The sequence below is a fragment of the Corylus avellana genome, chromosome 11, assembly GCF_965113065.1.
Source record: "Corylus avellana chromosome 11, dhCorAvel1.hap1.2, whole genome shotgun sequence".
NCBI classification, from domain to species: domain Eukaryota; kingdom Viridiplantae; phylum Streptophyta; class Magnoliopsida; order Fagales; family Betulaceae; genus Corylus; species Corylus avellana.
In genome coordinates, this window is record NC_142500.1 from 13,057,911 (window position 1) to 13,080,514 (window position 22,604).

At 33.2% G+C, this 22,604-nt stretch overlaps 2 protein-coding genes across 2 annotated transcripts; one reads left to right on the plus strand and one right to left on the minus strand.

The window, feature by feature from the left end:
• Positions 1-4,725: 4,725 nt before the first annotated feature.
• On the minus strand, positions 4,726-7,240 carry LOC132166753 (trihelix transcription factor DF1). The gene is made up of 2 exons (XM_059577629.2): positions 6,903-7,240; positions 4,726-6,482 (listed from the first exon to the last, which is right to left on the minus strand). The coding sequence occupies exons 1-2, from the start codon at positions 7,166-7,168 to the stop codon at positions 5,162-5,164; spliced, it is 1,587 nt and encodes a 528-aa protein (XP_059433612.2). The 5' UTR covers positions 7,169-7,240; the 3' UTR covers positions 4,726-5,161.
• Positions 7,241-18,436: 11,196 nt separating this feature from the next.
• On the plus strand, positions 18,437-22,226 carry LOC132166760 (BolA-like family protein). The gene is made up of 3 exons (XM_059577640.2): positions 18,437-18,586; positions 21,657-21,679; positions 21,792-22,226. The coding sequence occupies exons 1-3, from the start codon at positions 18,524-18,526 to the stop codon at positions 21,985-21,987; spliced, it is 282 nt and encodes a 93-aa protein (XP_059433623.2). The 5' UTR covers positions 18,437-18,523; the 3' UTR covers positions 21,988-22,226.
• The last annotated feature ends 378 nt before the right edge of the window (positions 22,227-22,604 follow it).

Genomic DNA, 22,604 nt, shown 5'->3' on the forward strand with positions numbered 1-22,604 from the left:
GTCATGGACAGAACGTGGAATTGTGATTTTCTTGTATGTGTACGTGAGATTTGTGTTTTAGAGCAAGCAATCTGAACCTATGTTGAATATTTTCTTGAGAATGAAATAATATCAGATGTTTTCCAAATATATATATATATATATATATATATATATATATATATATATATATCATGGCAATTGGGGTGATGTGGCAAGGCCATTATCCACTACACTCATTCCCCTTGCCTGTTGACTTGGCTTAAGCTTGAGATGGACTTCTTGTATTGAGGGCTTAGAGCCCATTGGGTGGATATTGTATATGGGCTCAATTGGGTGAATATTGGATACATTAAGTCTCTTTAAGAATTATATTTTCCAAACTAAGGGAATTAGCTTTTAAAATTGATAAATAATAATAATAATAAATAAAAAAATAAAAACAAACAAACAAACAAAACAAAACAAAACAAAACACAAAATCAAAATTAGTGTTTTCTTCTAATTTTAATTAGTAACCTAATTTTCAATTTCCACAAGTAGATTCTTAGGTTTATCCCAATTTCAAATATATTCTCTCGTCAATATGCCGTCTAATTAATTGATGGCATACCACGTCAGACTCAAGGCCAGCTTAATGTATTTTGGGGCCTTAGTCAAAACTTTGAAATTGGGCCAAAAAGTTTTTTTTTTTTTTTTTAATGTAAATTTTTTTTTTAAGTAAAAAAATAATAATATTATATTTTTATTTAAAAATTATTCTTCTCACTTTTTGAGATGCAAAATTTCTGATTAAATTTTTATATTCAAGATTTTCTAACATCTTTTTTTTCAATTGATAAATAGCTAATCCATTTAATCTCTCTTGTGACATTGTTAATCTTAGGTAGGATTTTATCAATTTTAATTTTGAAAAACTTATTTCTGCAGAAGCAACTGTAACAAGTATTGTCAATAAAATTCTATAAGCGATACATGCATTTGGAAAAGAATCAAGTTTTTTTATATAATTTAATATGTCAATTAGAGCACTTTCTTTTATTTGTAAAATTTCTTTTAAAACTTTTAGTTATGAAAATAAATCTAAACCATCAAGGTCATGTTTTAGGAAACCTTCTAGATTAAGACATTTATTTTGCAAACCATCATCATCTAGTGATTTTAATTTCTTAAAATTAAATAAAAAACCAAAAATATTTTCGTATATTTGAAATTGTTGAAACCTACTTTGAATTGAAGAAATAGCTTGATCTACTATATATAAGAAGTAATCAATTCTAAAAGTTTCTGCAGCATATTGTGTTGTCTCATCATTAGCATTCTCATTAAACTGTTTCTTTCTACGAATTACACGTTTTTAACGAAAAACATGTTCTATTTCCATTATGGTTGCAATCTCTTTAGATGAAATCATAGCTAATGCAAATACAATTTCTCTATAAGTTTTAAAATAGGAAATAAGACCTTCTAATTGATCTATAGCAACATCAATATGCATGTCTTTCGATTGTAAATTTTTACTAACAGTATTAACAACAAATAAAATATCATACCAAATAATTATACTAAATAAGAATTTCAATCTCATAGGTTGCTAAACAATTAGCTTTACTTTTTATTTTAGGATCTTCACTTGTTTTTGCTAATTGTAGCAGCCTCCCTTATTTGTGGAGTTTGAAATTTTATTGCTTTTATACTTTCAATCTGACTTTCCCAACATGTTTGTGATAATGGCTTAAGAGTTAAACTTGGCACATTATCTAGTAATATTTTTCATCGTTTTGTAGATGATGAAAACAAAGTATATATACGTTGTACAATTCCAAAAAAAGATATAGCTATAGGACATGAATTAGCAATATCACATAGTACAAGATTAAGACTATGACAACCACAAGGTGTGTAAAATGCTTTAGGATTTATATCTAGTAGTCTTTTTTGCACCCCTCGTTCTTTTCCCTTCATATTAGATCCATTATCATAGCCTTGTCCTCGTATATCACTAATGTTAAGTTCAAGTTTTTTGATTAACCCAATCATTTCAATAAAAAGACTTTCTCCAGTAGTATCAATTACTGCTATAAATTCTACAAAATGTTCTTCTACTTTTATTGGATCTTCTGAAATATTAACACATCTTAGAATGAGAGACATTTGTTCTTGATGACTTGCATCTGGGGTACAATCAAGTATAATTAAAAAATATTTTGCTTCTCTAACTTTTTCAATAATACTCCATTTTACTTCTGTTGCTAACAAATGTATCAATTCATTTTGTATATTATGTCAAAGATAATGATTATGAATTTCCTCATCTTTAATAAGACGAATATGCTCTTGCATTATTGGGTCAAATTTTGCAATCATTTCAATTAGACTTAAAATTTTTTCACTATTTTCTTGGTAAATCTTTTCAGTTTGTCCTTTAAATGCCAAATTATTCTTACCAAGATTTTTTAGTACAACTATAATTCTCAACAATACTATTTTCCAATGATCTTTCTCTTTGTTAATTTGTTCTTTGACATTTTTATCAATTGTTTTATTTTTTAACAATCCTATTTCTAAATCAATCCAGTCATTCATGTTAGTAATATGTTCATTGGTTGTTTCATGACTTTTTAGTTTAGCACTAAGATTTTTCCAGTCATTAATTCCTTCATTAGCTAGTTGCATTTTATTAGGTTTTGAATTAAACAACTTGCAACAAAAACAAAATATTCTATCTACATCTTTTGAATAGACTAGCCATTTTCTATTATGTTGCTCTCCATTTGATAATTTTCATATATAATATGTACTAGAAAAATGCCTAGAGTTCTTATCTTTAGGAAAATCTATAGTATTGTATATTATTGGACCATTTTCTACTAACAAATTTCTTAATTTTGCATCAATATTTTTTCATTGGCCTGTGTCATAAATATTTGTAATAATAGAGTTAGATACATCAATAATATTTCCATTATCTTCTAATTCTTTTTGATGAATTTCTTGTTCATTTATGAGTTTTTCACCTAAATTATCCTCAATATGTTGTTTATTGCTAATAACAAATTTATTTAGAGCTCCTCTTTGAGATTCAATCTATTTGTCTACTTTATTATTATTATTATTTTATTTTTAAGTTTTTTCATATCCAGATGCATATATTCTAGTAGACATGTTTAATTAAAAATACTAACAAATTAAACAAACACGATTTATCAAAAAAAATAATAATAATAATAATAAATCACAAAAATAGAACAATAAAACCTGATGTGGCAAAGGAATTATGAAGCAATTCTTGGAGACAGGACAAGAGAGGAAGAGAGGAAGAGAAAATTAGCACTTAGCAGATGAGATAGGTAGAGAAGAGAAACTCAGAAAAGGGCGAGCAAAGAGGAGAGGTAAAGGGGCAAATAGAGAGACTCTGGTATTTAAAATGCTCATGGTAGGCTGGCAACCAGCATTATACTCTATATTTTTGGATGTTGTCTTTCCCTAGATAATAAATTAAAAATAAATCAATAATATTTTATTTGTAATGATGAGAATTTCTCACCAAAAATAAAGAAATGCCAGAAAGAGCATGATGTAGGCGTATAGGCGTGTAAGGCTTTAAGCATGTAAGGCCTTTAAGGCTTTGTCACAATTTTTTTTTTTTTTTTTTTAATTTTTTTCTTGAATTATTTTTAGAATTTATAATGGGCTTATTAATTGAGGCCTTAAATTTTGATGAAATTTTTTTTCGGCCCTATTAAAAAAAATTTGGGCCTTCAATTTTTTTTTTTGTCCAAAATAAATTTTTTTTGGCTCTTTTTTTTTTTGCCTTATTAAATTGGGGGCCCTAGGCAAGGACCTAACTTGCCTAGGGCTTGAGCCAGCCCTCATACTACTAAGTTTATGACACTTGACTTACATTTGACACGTTATATATGCTAACTATACATTCTACATAACAAATTTACCTTAAACACAAATCTAACCTGCCTTGAAAAAAGAAAAATAGCAATGACTATAATAAGTGGAGGCCTCCCCATATAGAGGGGTAGTTGGCCACCCCTCTCACTAGGGATTGGCCACCCCTCGCCTGTGAGGGGCAACCCCTTGTCCTATGACGGGTGACTGGCCATCCCTATGCAAGTGGAGGCCATAATTGAACGAACATATTGTATGTTAACATTATACCTAAAATATTCATAGTAATAAGTAAAGTGTGTATTCATTTATGTATTTTATATTCCATTAAAACCCATTTCTTCATGAGTTGATCCTAATATAATGAGCATATATAAAGGTCAAACCATCCATGCGGTATATTTGAATAATAATAATAATAACTTCTATTTGCTTTTCTCTATATGAATTTTATATCCCAAGAGCTTCACGTATGAACACCCAAGGCCCAGGGGCAGCAGAGCAAATTTAGGTTGGTGTTTGGTTCAAAACCACTGAGATATACCTAAAAAGAACTTCCCAAGTGACCTCATGTTAATCATCTGGATTATACTATAATATTGTTATTACCCTACAAGAAGAAAAAAATGCATAGAGGATATAATGTCAAAGCTATTGCTGCATTGTCCTTTTCTCAATCATTGCCATATTTGCACGCCCACGAGCGCTATAAGCACTTGTTTAACGGAAAGAGAATGCAGCTTTCACTGTTGCATCACTGCTGATGATAGTTTTTATTAATCCATACAACAAATACAACCAACCATTTCCAACTTCTGCACACATGGGAGTGGAAAAGCTGTATTTAATTACACATGAGCCTCCTCATTTTATTCTCTCTCATTTTTTATCAACAAATGATGATAAACATATATTCTACATGAAGAACATGCCATTTCCCATATGATGCATTCATATTGTATCACAATGAATTTCTGAGCAACCACAATCCCACCCATACATCTGTGGCGGTACCCTCAGCAATGACAACTTCAAAGTAATGTTACTCTTCATACTAGATTTTCACAAAAGTTTCACACCGATTAATGTGTCATGTTTTACAAGGCTAATACTTAAATTTTTTTTAAGTGGTTAACAGAAAAAGTCATTTAAAACATAATACATCAACCAGTGTGAAAATCTAGCGTGAAGAATAGCATTAGTCCTAACCTTAGCCCACTTCTCAATAATCAGCAACACCCACTTCAGCTATCAGAAAAAGTTTCCCTCAGCAATAACTTTAGCCCACATTTGCCATTGAAGAAGGATCACTTGCTACAACCCGATAGGCATCGGCATCGGCATCTTCATCCTCCTTATCTCCTTGAATTTGATTAATATTCTGTGTCTCACCATCCTCCATTACCAATTCTGTGTTTTGTTGGTCTTCTTGTCCACTCATCATATGCATCAAAAGCTCCTCAGGCTTCAACTCATACCCAGGATTAACTGAATTTTCACCCTTCTTAGTCCTACCACTATATAAAGCATCAAGCTGGTGAAAATAAGGACACGTCTTTGAGTCCTCGGGCCTTTTCTTATTGCTCTCTTTCACCTTCTTGAAGTACTTGTTTATATTCTCCCACTTCTCTTTGCATTTCTTTGCACTTCGATCATAACCGAGCTTTTTCATTGCAACTGATATCACTTCCCATAAAGGTGATTTAGGACCATTTTCTTGATACTGAAAATCAAGTTTAGTCCTCAAGTCAATCAAAGCATCAACTTCATCTTTAGGCCATCGAGCCGAGCTCATCTGAATAGAATTTCCATAATTGTAATTTTCTTGATTCTCCAAATTATTCCCACCATTGTTATCTTCTTGCTTGTCCAAAACATCTCCACCATTCTGCTTGTCTTGCGTGCCCATAACATCTCCACAATTACCATTTTCTTGCCTGTCCACAACTTTCTCCATAGGCATTGCGAACATTAGTGCCTCCTCCGGCAATTGCATCGAGCTTGATTGCTCAGAAAACTTCTTCAAGAAGGCAAGCACTGCAGCATCCTTTGCCGCTGTAATCGATCTTTCTTGAGCCAAAAGTTCACGCTCTCTCTTAATCCTATCCAATTCTTGCATCTTCCACGCCTCTTCTCTCGCCATTCGATCTTGCTCACACTTCTCCAATGCCTCTATAAACTTCCTTTGCAAATTCTCTTGCTTCTCCATCACTTCCTTCATCAATCCCTCAAAATACTCCCCCAACTTCCTCTTCTTCCTTCCCATGCCTTCCAATTCTTTACTAGATGAGGACGTGGTCGGAGTAGAATTCTCCACAAAATTCCAATCTGGATTTCGAATGACAGAATGTGGGATTGCATTCTGAATAACATTCGTTGGCTCCATTCTCCTCCCCACCGCCGCTGTTTGCTGCAAAGAAGCCTCAACGTTCTCTGGGGTGTGGCTATCTAAAGCCTCCAATTGCTCAAAAAAACGATAAGTCTTCCCATTGGGTCGGCTCGACCGGACCTCTTTGGTCCTCCTATGGTACTTGTATATGTTCTCAAACTTCTCCTTGCATTTCTTGGCGCCTCGATTATATCCAAGCTCCCCCAATTTCCTGAACAACACAGTTCCAGAAACCCCATTGTTGTTGGACTTCAATTGTGGAAGATTTAGCAAAAACCACTTAATCATATCGAAAAGAATTGACTAAATATCACACAAGAAGCATTGCATAAACATGAGACAAGTTTCAAACTTTAAACCCACTGGAAATTATAAGTTACTGGGTCTTGATTCAGTGCAAATGGGATTCACAAACAAGATAAAATAACACAATAAAAGTATTCAAATATTTTGTCTGGGCAAGTAAAAATCAAATATACTAACGAATTAAGAACCACTGAACTTCTGCACTCAAATACTTGCTCAACATAAGTGTTCAAAAATTTCCAGGGAAACAAACAGGAAACGAAAGGAATAGAATAATATTTCTCGAGAAAACACGAGCAAGTGAAGCTGAAACTTATTGACTGACCTGGAAACCTCTTCCCAGAGAGGAGCCTTGGTGCTGGACTCCTTGAAGGCATCGTCCATGTCAGACCTTATCTTGAGCAAAGCCAGAGTCTCTTGCCTCGGCCACCGGTTACCGGCCCAGTTCCGGTCACCCTCATCGCCTCCCACTCTCTCCTCCTCTCCAGACCCAACCGACACCGACCCACCACCCTCCTCGCTCTCCCGGTTTCCGGTGGCGGCGCCCCCGGAAAAGTTTTTCTTTTCTAGCGAAGCTGAGATTTCCAACATGGAATCGGTTTCCCGGAAAAGCTTTTCCGGTTTTTTTTTTTTTTTTTTTTCTTTTGTTTTTTTACAGCCAAGAGAAGAAAAGGAAAAGGTGAAATTCTAGGGTTTTGGGGGGAGAGATGGGTAAGGGTAAATAAAATAAAAAAAGATGGGGGTTTGGTTGTGCTCTAGTGAGCGGGATCTAGGTAGGGTTACATACGTGGCGAGTTCCAATTGGTGTAGGTAGATTTTTTATTTGTTTGTTTTTTTGACTTTTGGATTTGCGTTCCAATCAATCTTTGACTTGTGGTCAAGATAAGTGGCACTAAATATCTTAAAGAAGAGGGGAAGGGTAACATTGGAAAGAGGAAGCTTGGAATTTAGTCTTTGTATCGGCAGCTAAATTTGGTAACGAGGACGGTGGCCCCACGTAGCCCACTTTTGCCATTTGAGTGTTTCCCTTTTCACATTGGCTTTGGCATCACATGTGTGAAATTACTCATGTACCCTTAATATTCAAAAATCTAATTTTGTTTTTATTGTTTTTTTTAACTTATTAATCCCCTGGGATTGAAAAATCCAAACTCTCCGACTGAAATACGAGTAAATGAACATTTTACAGATAAATATTTAATGTTTTCGAATTTATATTGTGGGGAGGTTTGTTTGTTTGTTTAGAAGAAATAGAAAATTATTTTTGCATCAGCTATTATTAAAAAAAAATTATAGTATTATAGCAATTCTCATTAAATTTACAGGTAAAATTACACGACTTGATTTATTTTCCCCATAAATTGAGAGGATTATTCTCCTTTCATTTTCCATTTTCTTATTTTTGTAATAATGTTTTTTTTGGCCCTAAGACAAATATTATTATTAATCATTATTAGTTCAATCTCTTTGGCCTAGTAGATTACTTCCTATATCAAATGAGAAGAAATTAGAGGAGCTCGTTATGGACATCTTATTGAGGTCGCTCGTGGGATTTTAAATAGTTTGAACAAATGAAAGATTGATCATGTCAAACTACACTTAAATGGTACAACCCACCATCTAGCAAAAGAAGCCTTATCTTTAAGCATGGAACATGGTCTTATCGAATCGAGGAAGTTTTTTATTGTATCTCTGATATCGTCTTTGTAAACCATTGTATTTAGAACATATTTGTGATTATGTTCGAGAAATATAGTTTTTAAATAAAATAAAAAAATAAAAAAATAAACTTTTTGACAAAAGCTTCACTTTTAAGATTTTGTCAAAAGTGCATTTTGACAATTTTTAGGTTTTTTAAACCCTTAAAACGCTTTTTTACCAAACGGGTAATTCTTTTTTTTTCAAACGAATTTTTTGAGTGTTAAGCGTATTTTTAGGTCCCTCAAACATACACCCAAACAAACCCTTAACTTGATTTCCTAATAATATTCACCCGATTTCATTAATATCATAAATAAAAACTAAATATTTTCCTATCCAAATTTACTCGAAATATTGGTGAATCGAGGTGCAATGTATTTGTGCAAAGGGATGAGGATCCACGCCATGGCGGATAATGGATATGAAAAAAAGTAGAAAAAGAAAAACATAGAGATAAAAACAAAGCCGACACATAATCTATCACTACCAAGTGGCATCCGAAAGTTATACGAAAGCCATCAATATAATTGCTTTTCATATCATTATCGATGCTTCCAACACTTAATTATACACCCTCTTTTACTTTTAAAGCAAGAAAGAGATTAACATCTTAGTAATTTTATCACAATTTTTGCACGTAATTGGAATTTGATGCAACCCTTTTCACATTACCATCAACCCAATCTTCTAAGCTATCCAATATAATCCCCATTTTTTCAACAGAAGTTGGATAAATATTGTGGTCTTAAAGCATTCCACGCCGATAAATAAGACCTATTGATTGCGACTATCTTTTTTATTACATGCCGTCCCATCTTCCCCCTTTGCTTCAAAATATCTTGATTATTTTGTTAAAAAAAAATTACCAGATTCGTTTAAGATTGTAATTTTAAAACACGCGATTTAAATACTTGATTTTTTAAGTATGTAATTTTCTTTTTTTAAGAACGTGCTTCTCAAACGATACAATTTCTACGGTTAGGTTTAAAATTACATTTTGGTTTGTAAAATTGTAATACCAAATGCACTCTTAGTGGTGGGATTATTTAATATTATCATAATAATTCAATGATTATATAGTTTATGTTGGAGAAGGTGGCCGTGCTTGCAAGTGGTGCAACTTAATTTGTAGGCTTGTTTCAAAAGTGACGGCGTTGATGGTTCACTAATCATGGATATAGAGCCACCATTGGTGGTTAAATCACATGATGCAATCAAATTGTGAAAGATAATCACTATGAATTTTGGGGAATTTTTTGTTTTTTTTTTAATGTCAATTTGTCAATTAAAATGATAGTTGCTTGTTCTTGGATTAGCTTTTTTGGCTATGCTTCAAATAGATTACTTAATTATGATGATATTTAAACATATCTCCCTCTCTTTATTTTTTTGTTTTTACTATATCATTTTATCTATAATTAGTTGTCAAAACAAAGCTTACTCCACCAAAGTGAAGCTTTTAAAATTAAAAAAATACAAAAAACAAAAAAGAAGAAGAAGAAGAATTCAGGTTGTATGAGACATTATTACTTTCCAAATCAAGCATAAAAACCGTGGTTATATTACTTTCTAAAATGAGAAGAAATATTCATCAAGAAAGAGAGATAAGTAGGGGTAGTAATTGGTGTTTGTGTGTCTAGATAAAGTTATGTCAAAGCATAAATATAATATTATATATGTCAAGTTTAATTTTGATTCATTTAATTAAAGAGAGCTCTTACTATCAGGTCATGGTGTAAACTATCCTTTTTACAGCATTTAATTACCATGTGACACATCATCAATTTAAGAAAAATGTAAAAAATAAAAGTGAGAACAACCATATCAAATCGAAATGAAAATGAAAATGAAACAAAAAAAAAAAAAAAAAAAAAAAAACCTAGCCAGCAAGACCCAGGCCGTGGGTCACCCTTTTCGGCAACTTTTCTGCCAAACCCAACCTCAAAATCCGTTTTTAATACCTCAAAATTCGTTTCTAATGTCTCAAAACTCATTTATAATGCCTCAAAACTTGTTTTTAGATTCAAAACTAAAACCTAGAATGGAAGGTTAACCCTTTAGGGATTCTATCACCTTAAAGGGATGTGTCGGAGAGGGCTACCGCCTGTTGTGATCCAGCCGTAGATGTGGTGGGAGAGAAAGAGAAGAAGATGAAATAAAATTTTCAGTGAAGATGAAGTGATGAGCCAGAGAAAAAGAGAAAGTATGAGAAAGAAAAAAATCCAATGTTTTTGTTCATATTCTATCATGTGTAACTAGCTGAAGTATATACCTTCTATTGGATGCTGAAAAAGCTCATTTTTGGAGATAGACCTGATAGAAGGTTTATCCTTAATTAAATGAATCAGACCCTTCAACCTTAACTCGTGTTAAGTTCGTGTTTAATTCGCGGGTTATGTCAAAAATTTTCAGGTCGTGTCGATCCATAGATATAATACTATAGTCGGACTCATTCAATTAAACAAGTTAATCCCCTCAATCTTAACTCACTTATTTTATGTTAGGTTCGTATTAAATTCATAAATCGTGTAATAATTTGTCAATTCTAAAGATAAGGTAATTGTATTTAAAAATAAAAATAAAAATAAAAAACAATAAAAAATAGTGTAACTTAAAAAAAAAAAAAAGTCGGAGAGCACGAGTATTTGACAATTTTTCTTAACAGCTGTAAGAAAGTGACAGAAATCTTTGATATCTTAAAATAATCCTCATCAAATAATTTAACACTGCACAAACTCACTAGGAGATTTCAAAGAGTAAATTAATCAAGATTTTATGATTATGATAAGGATAAAGGTATGCTTAACAAACACGTAAACTCAAAGTTTACGTAATCTTATTCGCTAAATTAAAAGAAATTCCACATGGAGTTTACCCTTCTTTGTCCACCTTTAGAGTACCGTTCAAGTGAATTACCCATTACATTGTTGACTAGGACCATGATTTGATTTCAATTTATAGATCCACTAATCTAATTAAACACTAGAAATTAAATAAATCAAAAGGCATTTTTATTTTTACGACAAAAACTCTTCAAGACAAGGTCATTTCGTATACCTACTTCTGAAATACAAACTCTGGACCCGTGTAAGATACCCCACGCTGATCGGATAAGGTTCGGCTTTATGGTGAGTTTGGCTCCAAAGAAATGCTTGCACTCAAAAATATTCGAATCTTAAACGTAATGGAATGCCACCAAGCTGTCCAAAGTCTTCACCACTTAAGCTGATTCCTTGAGGTTAAATCAAATGGGCATCTTTGAAAATTGCACCAGTCTTATGCATATTGTTTTATTAGAACAGCATGATGTACTTTCTTGACTACAATGAAGTCAATTATTTCAATAAAAAAAAAAAAAAAAAATCATATATGTATCAGGAAAGAATAATTCTACCCTATTAGCAAAGTCTATAGCTTCAAATATGCAATTGAGGAAGATTTAACGGAGTCCTCTACAATATAATGAATATTCATAATTAAGTTTAGAGATTATTTTGATGGGATTTGGAATTTTATTGATATCCATGATATGAATTATGAAACTATTTATACTTGTTTGTTTGAGTTTGAAAAATCATGTGGTTGTTTAGATAAAATCCTCTTATTATTTCGTACATAGCATTGTTAATATACACTACAAAAAAAAAAAAAAAAAAAAAAAAATCTCAAGTTTACTATTCACGCGTCACCTTTCAATACATGAATAGCAACATTATTCAAACGTTGCATTTTCAAAGTGTGAATAATAATACTATTCAAACGTTACTATTTTATGAATAGTGACATTTGAACAGTAACACACCGCATTTAGTGACGTTCCTAAATGTCAATAATTAGGCTTTTTTTTTCTTGGTAGTGATATAGACTAATCCAATCTATGAATTACTAGCCATTAATATTTGGAACTGCCATGTTCAGGCTTGGGCAACGATTGTGAATTCTCTTGGGGCAATTATCAAATGACTTAATTTAGATTATTGTTCTTGTCGTGGGTTTGGGATTATGATTTTATAGACAAAAAATGTAATTTTAAATTAAAACATAGATGCAATATTGTGTCTTTTGGGGTAAACCCAATTATTACAAATGATATCAGAGTCATTGTCCAGCATAAGATGGGAGGAGCGTACACAAGTCTATGAAGGTTGCTAGCTAGCGGACACTCGCTAGGACGTCAAGAATGGGCTAATCCCATAAGGGTCGCCAGCGGGAACGCTGGGTCCTAAGAGGGAGTGACTGTGGCGTCCCACATCGCCTGATTATGGAGATAGAGATATACTTATATGTATACTTGCACCATTCTTGACAACAACACATTTTAAAGCCGTAATGGTCATGATTCCATCAAAACTCCGCAACTAAGCGAGCATATGTGAGAGTAGTACCAGTATGAGTGACCTCTTAGGAAGTCTGATTTAAGGGAGCAAAAAGCAGACAATATTGCATGTCAATGGAGTAGGGTGTTACAGTATAGACCTCACATAATAGAGTAGGGGTCCATTGATCATTTTATTTAGATAAATGTTACACGAACTCTCTCTATTATATTGTTAATTGCTTATTTTGTAATGTGACATTTGCCGCAACAACTTTCTACTACAACATTTTTAATCTTATTTGCTTATTCTCTTTTTGGCACGATCATGTAAAGAATAAGCACTTAAGAGAATAAAAAAGAAAATTTTTTGCAACATTTTTTCCTTTATTTATGTCCTACTCTAGTAGAAGTGGAATTGTTTTTGCTTGAAGGCCACGTAAGTGTGGATTTTGATGTAACCCTTGTAAATTAGAATACTGTGAATTTACCTATAGTCTCTCATCCTCAATTGAATCCAGATGTGTTAATTACTGCTCATAAGAGCATTCTCAATGAGCTCTCTAAATTTTATTTTTAGCTAAAATTTGTTTAAATTTTACAAAAAGCAAGTTTCATTAAGTTCTCTATTTCCCTCTCCATTTTAAGGCTTGTCAAATATATCCCCATATTTAGAAAACAAAATAATTTCTCTACTTTATTTTTTATGTTTTTATATTTCCATTCACACTTTCTCTCTCTCCCTCACATTTATGGGTTTGTAAGTTTGTGGAGTGATTTTGAGAAAAAAAAAAGAAAAAAAAAAAAAGAATGAAGATAGAATTAATTTTTTAAAAAATTATTATTTTTTAATTAATTAATTATGTGGACACGTGTCAAACCGTGATTGGTGTTGACGTGGTATTCTGTCAAATTTTAGACGAAATTTTGACAAAGGGACCATCTTCGTTTTTAGGCAAACCAGAGGGACTTCCTGTGATAAAAAGTAAATCCTAGGGATTAAAAAATAAAGAAGTTAAACCACATGGTAAATAAGGTATTTAACCCTAAATTTTAACTAAAAAATAAAGAGTTCATTGAGAATACTCTAAGGCCCCATTTGGTTTGCGGAATAGACCCTTGGATTGGACTAGCTAACACTAGGTATAACTAGTCATTTATTTGATAACACTCTATTCCTAAGAATAGTCTATTCCCATGGAACTACTAATCTCATGCACACAGGGATAGCTAAGCCACTAAAAAATAAGTGGTTTAGCTAATCCTTTACTGTGAGATTAAAATTATCGTGTAAATTGCCACAAAACCCCCCACCTTCTCACACCCACGACCTCTCTTCTCCACTCAAGGTATCTCTCTCCCCCTCTCTTCTCTGTTTTTTAGATATTTCGTTCTCTCTCTGATTCTTTATATTTCGTTCTCTCTTTCTTACTCTATCTCACTGATTTTTGTTTCTGCCTCTCTATATTTCATTATCTATCTCTTTCTCTTTTTTCTTTGATTCTTTTGGTACAGTTTTTTCTACAAGTGCAAACAGATTTTTTTTTTCTTTGTACCGTTTCTCAATTTTTTTTTTTTTAATTTCTTTTGATTCTTTGTACCGTTTCTGCATAGTTTATATGTACCAATATGTTTTTTTATTCTGATTCACTGTACCAATATGGGTCCGTCTATATGTTTTTTTTTTTTTTTATTTTCATGAATTTTGTCTGATTCACTTAATTATAAAACTAAAACGGATATTTTTTATTTTTTACAGTTAGATCTTACCGTTTCTGCATAGTCTATATATATATATATATATATATAAAACTAAAACTGAATTATAATATATTTATTATGTTTCTTGGATTTATTTTATTCTCCGTCTATATGTTTGATTCTCTGTTTCTGCATAGTTTAAACTAAAACGGATTTTTTTTTTTTTTTCTCTGATTCACTGGTTCTGTTCAAAGTTAGGAGGGGAAGAAGAAGAAAAGAATTTTGATATGGAGCTTTGTGTGTGTTGGGAAGAATTTGAACGAACCAGATTAAACACCGACTTGACTATAAAGGCATCTGAGTGATTGGGCCCCATATAAGTTTATCTTCCTCCAAATCTTTAGGGAGACGAAGCTTGAGAATTTTTGTGGCACATTAGGGTTCAAACAAATGAAGAGCTTTTCCAGTAGTACATTGACAGGAGTGGCCAAGAATGAGGTCTGTCATTGTGCACTTAGGAGTTAGGAGGGGAAGAGAGGGACAGATTCACAGTGATTTTGAAGGAGGATTGTGGGAATTCAAGGAAAGTTTCAAATCTTAATATTAAGTCACAATTCATTTCAAAATAGGTGCAATTTCCAATGATGCTTCTGATTTTTAAAATCTCTTTATCTATGGATTTATTTTGAAAGGTTCCAACGGTGTTCGACCGAATTCTGGTGGAGTCTCGAAGGTGTCTCAGAGGTGGCTCGATCGGTTCCTAGTGGTGTTCCATCCAAGTCCTAGAGGTATCTTGATCGGGTCCTAACAGTGTCTTGAGTGGGTCCCAATGATGGCTTAGCTAGGTCTCGGCAGTGTCCTAGTGAAATCCAGGCGAGGTCCCGACTTAGCCTGTTAATTTGAGAATGAAAAGATCAAATTCGAAAAATAGTTTACGGTTTTCAAAAATGGAAACCATTTTACATAAATTAAATAAGTTTTTTCTATCAAATCAAAATATTTTCGTTGTACCAAACACTAAAAATATGAAAATATTTTTCAAAAATCATTCTATGCCGAAACAAACAGAGCTTAAAAATAGCTAAATTAGCTTGAGAGTGTCTTTTCCAGCTCAATTTGGTGAGAATGGCCTTGGTTAGGTAGGTCCGCCATTCTTTTATTATTATTATTATTATTATATAACATTTGTGGGGTATAATAATAAAAGGTCCAAGCTCCCAAATATTATACAAACATAAGTTTCTATCTTAAAATGATTAGTTTATATAAAAACTACAATAAATTATTGACGGTTAGGATTATAAGACCTCTCTAGATGCATTTAAATGGGACTAATATTGGATAATGATCCTTATTATGACATTCATAAAATTATCATACTAAGCTTAACTAATGTATAAATTAGTAGGAATAATTTTTTTTTTGAAAAAAACAGAAAAAAAAATGGAGATAATTGGGGGTGGCTTCCCTTGGGGTGGTTCGGCCACTCCCAATGGCCAAACTCAAAAATTTTATTTTTTTATTTGGCCTTTGGAGGTGGTTGAACCACATTCAAGAGCCATGAGGGTTGCTTCGACCACCCCCAACCGGCCTTTGGGGTTGGCTTTGTCAGCCCCCCATAGCTCAGCTAGGGTAGCTAGCCATCCCTATAACAAAAATAAGGTGGCTTTTTTATTATTTTATTTTATATTTTTTTAAAATATAAATAATATTTTAATATTTTATTAATAGTGAGACATGTGGCTTATTGTAGACTTGGATAAAATCAAGTGGCCAAACTTGCATAATTTTAGAAATCGGAACTGGATCCCTTATGCAAAGGTTGTGTTTGGCAATGGAATGGAAAAAGGAAGTGGAACGGTACTGTAGCAGATTTGATTGATATGAGAGAAAAAAGTAAGAATGCTTTGTATAAAAAAGTGAAAATTTTATTTTTTAGTGATTTTTTTATTTGAATAGTAATAAAAAGTGATTGATGTGATATAAAAAGTAAAAATATTGAGATTAATTTTAAGAAATTTTTTTTGAGAATGAGGCTTGATCCGGTCCGGCCTCTTAACAAACACAGCCAAGAAGAGTGGGCCTTGAAGAATAGAAATTAGGACCCATTTTAACATTGTGTTCCGTGAAGAAGTCATTTTCTACGGAGAAAACGAAGCTTTAAGATTCGTAGACTATAATATCGAGAATATTTTCATATTAGCATTTATTACTTTACTATTTAATTTAATAATAATTGTTGAGATTCAAAGAAATCTGATCAATAAAATACTCTAAAATCCCTAAATATTCTAGAAAATTCTAATCTGATCAAACTATTATGCTCTGTAACAATAAACCTACACACAAAAAAATCCGAAAAAAAAAAGAAAAATTTATGCTAATTAATTTTTCATTTGTTTTCACGTAAAATGAATTTCTAAAAAATATTTTTCGTATTTTTTGGTATTTGATGCGACAAAGAATAAAGGAATACTAGGCTTATAAATAAATTTTATAAAAAAACTTTTACAACATAATATGGTACAATATGATTGAAAATGAGATAAATTCAACTTTTAAGAAACCCAATCATATTATGCCACATCATGTTATAAATGTTTTTTTGTAAAATTTGTTTGTAGGCCTAACATTTTTCTTTTTGAAAACCATAAACTATTTTCAGAGTTTGAACATCTCATTTTCAAATTAATAGACCCAGTTGAGACGTCGTTGGGACCTCGTCCAGGACTTGCACAGGACCTAATCGAGACCCGCACAGGACCTGCCGGGACTTGACTTGAAATCAATCGAGAACCGCTTGGGACTTGCTTAAGACTTGGCCGAGACCCCGCTAGGACTTAATTGGGACCTACCCAAAACCTTGCGTGACCCAATAGGGAACTGATCGGGACTCGCCTAGAACTTGCCCAAGATTCGACCGAGACCTTACTCGAGACCAGACTGAGACCCCATCTAGGACTTGCTCGAGACTCGCCTAAAATTCGCCTAGGACTTGCTCGGGACCCGCTTGGACCCGACTAGGAACTTACTGGGACCCGGTTAGGACACTACCAGGACTCGGTTAGAACTCCACTTGGACCCGGTTGAGACTTGTGGGACTCGCTGGGACTTGGTTGAGACATTTTCATAATTAAAAACCTAATATGATTGAATGAAAAAAAAAAATGAAACAATATATATAATTTTGTGATTTTTCATACGGAAAACATTTTACGTCGAAACAAATAGAGCCTAAGTGGAGAATGATTTTGAGTGCGTTTGACATTGTGATTTCATAGACAAAAAATGTAATTTTAAAAATCAAATCACATAAAATTAATTGTTTGGGATTGCATTCTTAAAAAAAAAATGCGATTTTTTTATGTTTTGAAATAGGGAATGCTAGGTGCTCTCATGATGTTCTCTCATCCTATGTGAAATTTTTAGAAAGGGAAATGTTAGGTGTTCTTCTAGTGTTCTCCTGGTGTCCTTCCAATTGTGATGTGTTTTTAAAATCACCAATAGATTAAAAGTCAATAATAATAATCTCAAATTCAATGATAATTTTAAAAGCCACATCACAGTGAGAGGACATCAGAAGAACACTAGAAGAACACCTAACATTTTCCTTTTAGAAAATAATATCCACCTAGGACCATGAGAATACTAGGAGAACATAGGAGAGCACCTAGCATTTTCCTTTTCAAATCGCAAATAAAATGTGTTTTTTTTAAGGAAAACGCTAGGTGTTCTTCTAGTGTTCTTTCAACTGTGATGTGACTTTTAAAATTACCAATAGATTAAAAGTCAGTAATGATAATCTCAAATTTAACGATAATTTTAAAAGCCACATCACAGTTAGGAGGATATCAAGAAAACAATAGAAGAACACCTAATATTTTCCACATAATTTTAAAGGTTACATTGTGATTTTAAAGGCCAAAATTGTAATTTTGCCAAACACTTAATTACATTTTTAAAAATTATATTTTCAAAACACAAATTTTAAATTTACTATTTTAAATCGTATTTTGTTTTTTTTTTTTTTTTTAAAAAAAAAATTGCAAACAGAAACAAAAATCAGAAAGGTAAAGAATCGAATCCTCAATTTGGTACACATGAAATAATAATTATTAAAAAAAAAAAAAAAAAAAAGATTCTCGAGTCATTGCGTAATTGCCAACAGAGTTGAGCATCTCAGATCTCATAAGCCAGAACAACAGAGAACAAAGAGAGAGAGGGTGGAGATGGGGGTCACAAAGGAACAAGTAGAGTCCTCGTTGAAGGCAAAGATGAATCCTTCGCACCTTGTAAGCTCTACCTTAGTTCTATTTACCGGTTTATCTGCCTACTTTTCTTGCCCTTTTGCTTCATATTATTATTATTTTTTTTATTATTTGCTTTAGTTTGAGGGATTTGAATATAGTTTCAGTTCAATTGGCAATATTCAGCCACTGGGTCGAGTTCAGTTTTTTGAATGGTTTTACTATCTGTACCAGTATTGGATGATTTGTGGAAATTCCCATCTCTTTGTTATTTGCACCTAGTTTCGTCAGCTGGGGTTTTACCCCAACATAGATGTAGAGAGGATTGATCAATCAAACACAACCTTAGAGAAAGCATTACCCAAACTGGTTGTTCAGCTAAGGTTGATTCCTTCCACTAGATTTGGCACTACATAACTTGTCATCTATGGCATCTATTGGCTTTTATATAATTCAGTTAAAATTGTCCTAATGACTTGCATATAAGCGAATTTGATGTCATAAAATGCTTTGATAGTGTCAACTAAGATGCAATATGGTTTAAATTAGGTTGGGGGATCCACTGTTTACAATCTTTGGAGATTTCAGAATGATGTAAAATTTGGTAGTAGGTTGTATTCTGAAGAAAAACTTTTACAAAAAATATGTTGGGAGGTGAGGACTCGTATTGTGGGAAAGGGGAGTTTAAAGGAAGTGCTGAGAATGTGGCCCTGTGTAATAATTGGGGCATTTCTGTCAAAGTTCTGGTTTAGCTATCTGGTGATGCTGCTGGATAATTTTGGGTTTGCTGAGCTGTTCTGTAGGTTGGCTGGATTTGGATGGTCTGCTTTGGGGTTCTCGTTTTGTGCTGTGTTTCTGCCGTGCTGGTTTTGAGATTTAGGAATGAAGGTCTGCTTGTTTTGTAGCAGGTTGCTGGAGAAATATAGTATTCTTTTGTGTTTGTTGTAAAAAAATTTCATTCGTCCAAAACAAAAAAGGTTTAAATTACACCATTATTTTTGTTATTGTTATTTTGGTTTTCAAGAATAAGTTGTAAATTAAGAAAGCATAACAATTGTTTTGAGGGAGCCGTTTGTCATGTGTCGCAGATGGGATAGACGGTACATAGGCTAATAACAAATTGCAACCCCTGTGTCGGAGTGACAAAATTTGATTGCCTGGATAGCAGTTGCATTAGTGTGTATTGTCTATGGAATTAATCCCCTTACCACAAGCCATAATGTCAAAAGCATCTGCTATTGCTTGAAAGAGAGGTGACATCTAAGGAGGTTGAGTGTTGTTATTAGCATCAGAATCTATGATCCTTGCCCATGATATAAAGGTGTAGGGAGGTCTTTCAAATTAAGGTTGCTAGGCTGTATCAATTCAAGCCATGTCATTGAGCTTTTACATCAAGCACTGTTACTCCTGCTTCTAGGTTTAGACATGGTTGGTCCATGTACTCCATCATGGCCTACGCTTCTTGTGGGATACAGTGGCTTCTATGCTCTCAGAGGTGTTGCAGTGTGACCATTTGTGCCCCATGCTTGGTGTCATGTAGTTCTCCCTGGTGATGCCATTTGCCCAAGGGGTGAGTGACACCATCTGTTCATAAGTTGGAATGAGGTTGTCCTATGACCCATGTCTGAGTTTATTTGTAGGCGAGAGGGAGAAATTCAGGGACTTGGTATGAAGCAATAAGGTCTCATTTTACGTTTTAGTAACTTCAAAAAGCAGAAGTGATTTAGGTGGTCTACAATCTTGGAGGCTTAACTATGCAAGTCTTAAGAGAAGTTTGAGAACTAGTGAAAAATCCATACTCTAATAAAATATTGGGTTCTTGATAATTTGATTTGGGTTGGTACTTTTAGTAGGCAAGAGACATTTTAAGGAGCAGTCTTTCGTATATTTCTACATGTTCTACAAAGATTTGAGTTGTATTATTGGAGTGAGTAATTGACATATATTTTTGGGAAGACATTTCTTGCATAAAATAATCACTTTACATATTTGCCCTACCCTCTGTGAAATTATGAAGTAACTGGGAAGAAAGATGGTCTGTTGCGAGAGTTGATCATAAGAAATTAATGTCTAAAAAGTAACCCCAAGGGGTTGGTCTAGTGGTTGAGGCTTGTGGTCTTAGGGAGTATCACTCCATAGATCTCAAGTTCGAGTCTTACTAGGTGCAAACTCTCCCTTGGGGCCACACCCCTTGGTGTAAAAAGCCAGTTACCCTGATCCGTGTAGGAAAACTTTTGAGGGTGCGATGCACGGGTCCGAGGTTTACTCTACAGGTGGGTCTGAAGGGCTCTGCCTTGTCAAGATTCCCTATGATCAAAAAAAAAAAAAAAAAAAAAAAAGGAAAAAAGAAAAGAAAAAGAAAGAAATTAATGTCTAATATATAGGTAAACAAGGCCAAATAAGTCATTTCTGGATAGGAGATTGGCCCACTAGCATCCCACTTTAAGTTTCTAGATGATTTCAACAATTTTTAAATGGAGTCTCAAACTTAAATTTCTCTCTATTGGTCTGTATGTAAATCAGCTCAGCCTTTAATTTTGTGCTGGCTCTTGGATTCTTTTCCTTGTTATCAGCTTAACTTAGTCCCTTCACGCTGGAAGCAATCATTATAATCGGTTAGGCTGCATTTCAATGCCCAACTAGATATCGTTTGCAATGTTCTTGGAGACTTGATTTTAACTAGAGGGGGAAAAACAGTAGAAACAAAGAGAGGGTGTGTGCCCAATTCAAACCTGTTAGAAGAGTTATTAGGTTTTGTGAGTCATTAGGGTTTTGAGGTATTTTGGTCATTGTAATATTTCTCTAACCTTATATAATAAGATGTGTGGTAGGCTACGTAACAATAAGGAAAGAGTGACGTGCCTCCTCCTTTTGTGTCTAAACCGTTCATGCAAACTATAACAAGACCATTAAAACATATAGAAGTCATTTATTTTTTTCTTTTCATGTGCAATTTCTTTTCTATAATTATTCTAATAAAGACTACGCAAATAGATATCCATTTGCATTTTTCATATCTCTTTTTTTAATTAGATTTCCTTTCATATTCCGTGTAATTACTTATGAATATGGAACTCTTTCTTTGTAAATTTATTCTTCTATTTTCTTGTTTCAGGAAGTAATTGATACATCTGGAGGGTAAGTTCTTTCTTGCAAGCCAATGTACTTCGAATACAGAAAGCTTCTCTTCCTTGTTTTATGTTTTGTTCTGCAATCTCTTTTTACTCTAATGGAGTCACCGAACTTTCAGGTGCGGCGCAAGCTTTGCCATTGAAATTGTATCAGAACAATTTGAAGGGAAGAGGTTGCTGGAGAGGCATCGGCTGGTGAATGCTGCTTTGGAAGAGGAAATGAAAGAAATTCATGCTCTATCAATAAAGAAAGCTTTGACCCCAGAGCAGTGGAAACAGCAGCAAGAGCCTGAAAAATCTAATCCCACTTCTTAAAACGTGGTTCTAAAATAGTTTGAGACATTTACAAAGTGTGTTTCTATTGCTGAGAAAGATGGAACTACTTGGGAAGATTTCTTAAGCGCTTTGGTTCAAGTATTCGCTAAAACTGTAGCATCATTCTACCTAGTTTCTGTATATTTGATGCTCATGTCATACAGCATGATTTTCATGGTATGGACTATGGACACCGTTGTCGAAAGAGTATGCAAAGTTAGGATCAACATCTTCTAGAATTTTTATGGTATTTTATGGATCAAGATTTCCTAAAATTCCCAAGTTATTCTGCCGTATAAATTTTCTTAATTCTGAACCATGATTTCAAATTCAATGGTTGCGATTTTATCGTATCAGTATTTATTATTTTCAAATATATATATATATGGTAAGTGCTAAGGTGATAAATGCTGAGTTGTTAAAATGGTAATTCAAAACAATGGTTGGAATTTGAGAAATCTATTTAATAAAATACCTTAAGAATTCTAGTTGATCTCGATTTTGCAAAATTAAAACAGCTTCAACATTTTTAAGGAAAATCCCAATAATTGCGGTTGGAAGAATATAAAAAGGAAAAAGAATTGAGAAATGTTTGTTTTACATCTTATATAAACTTA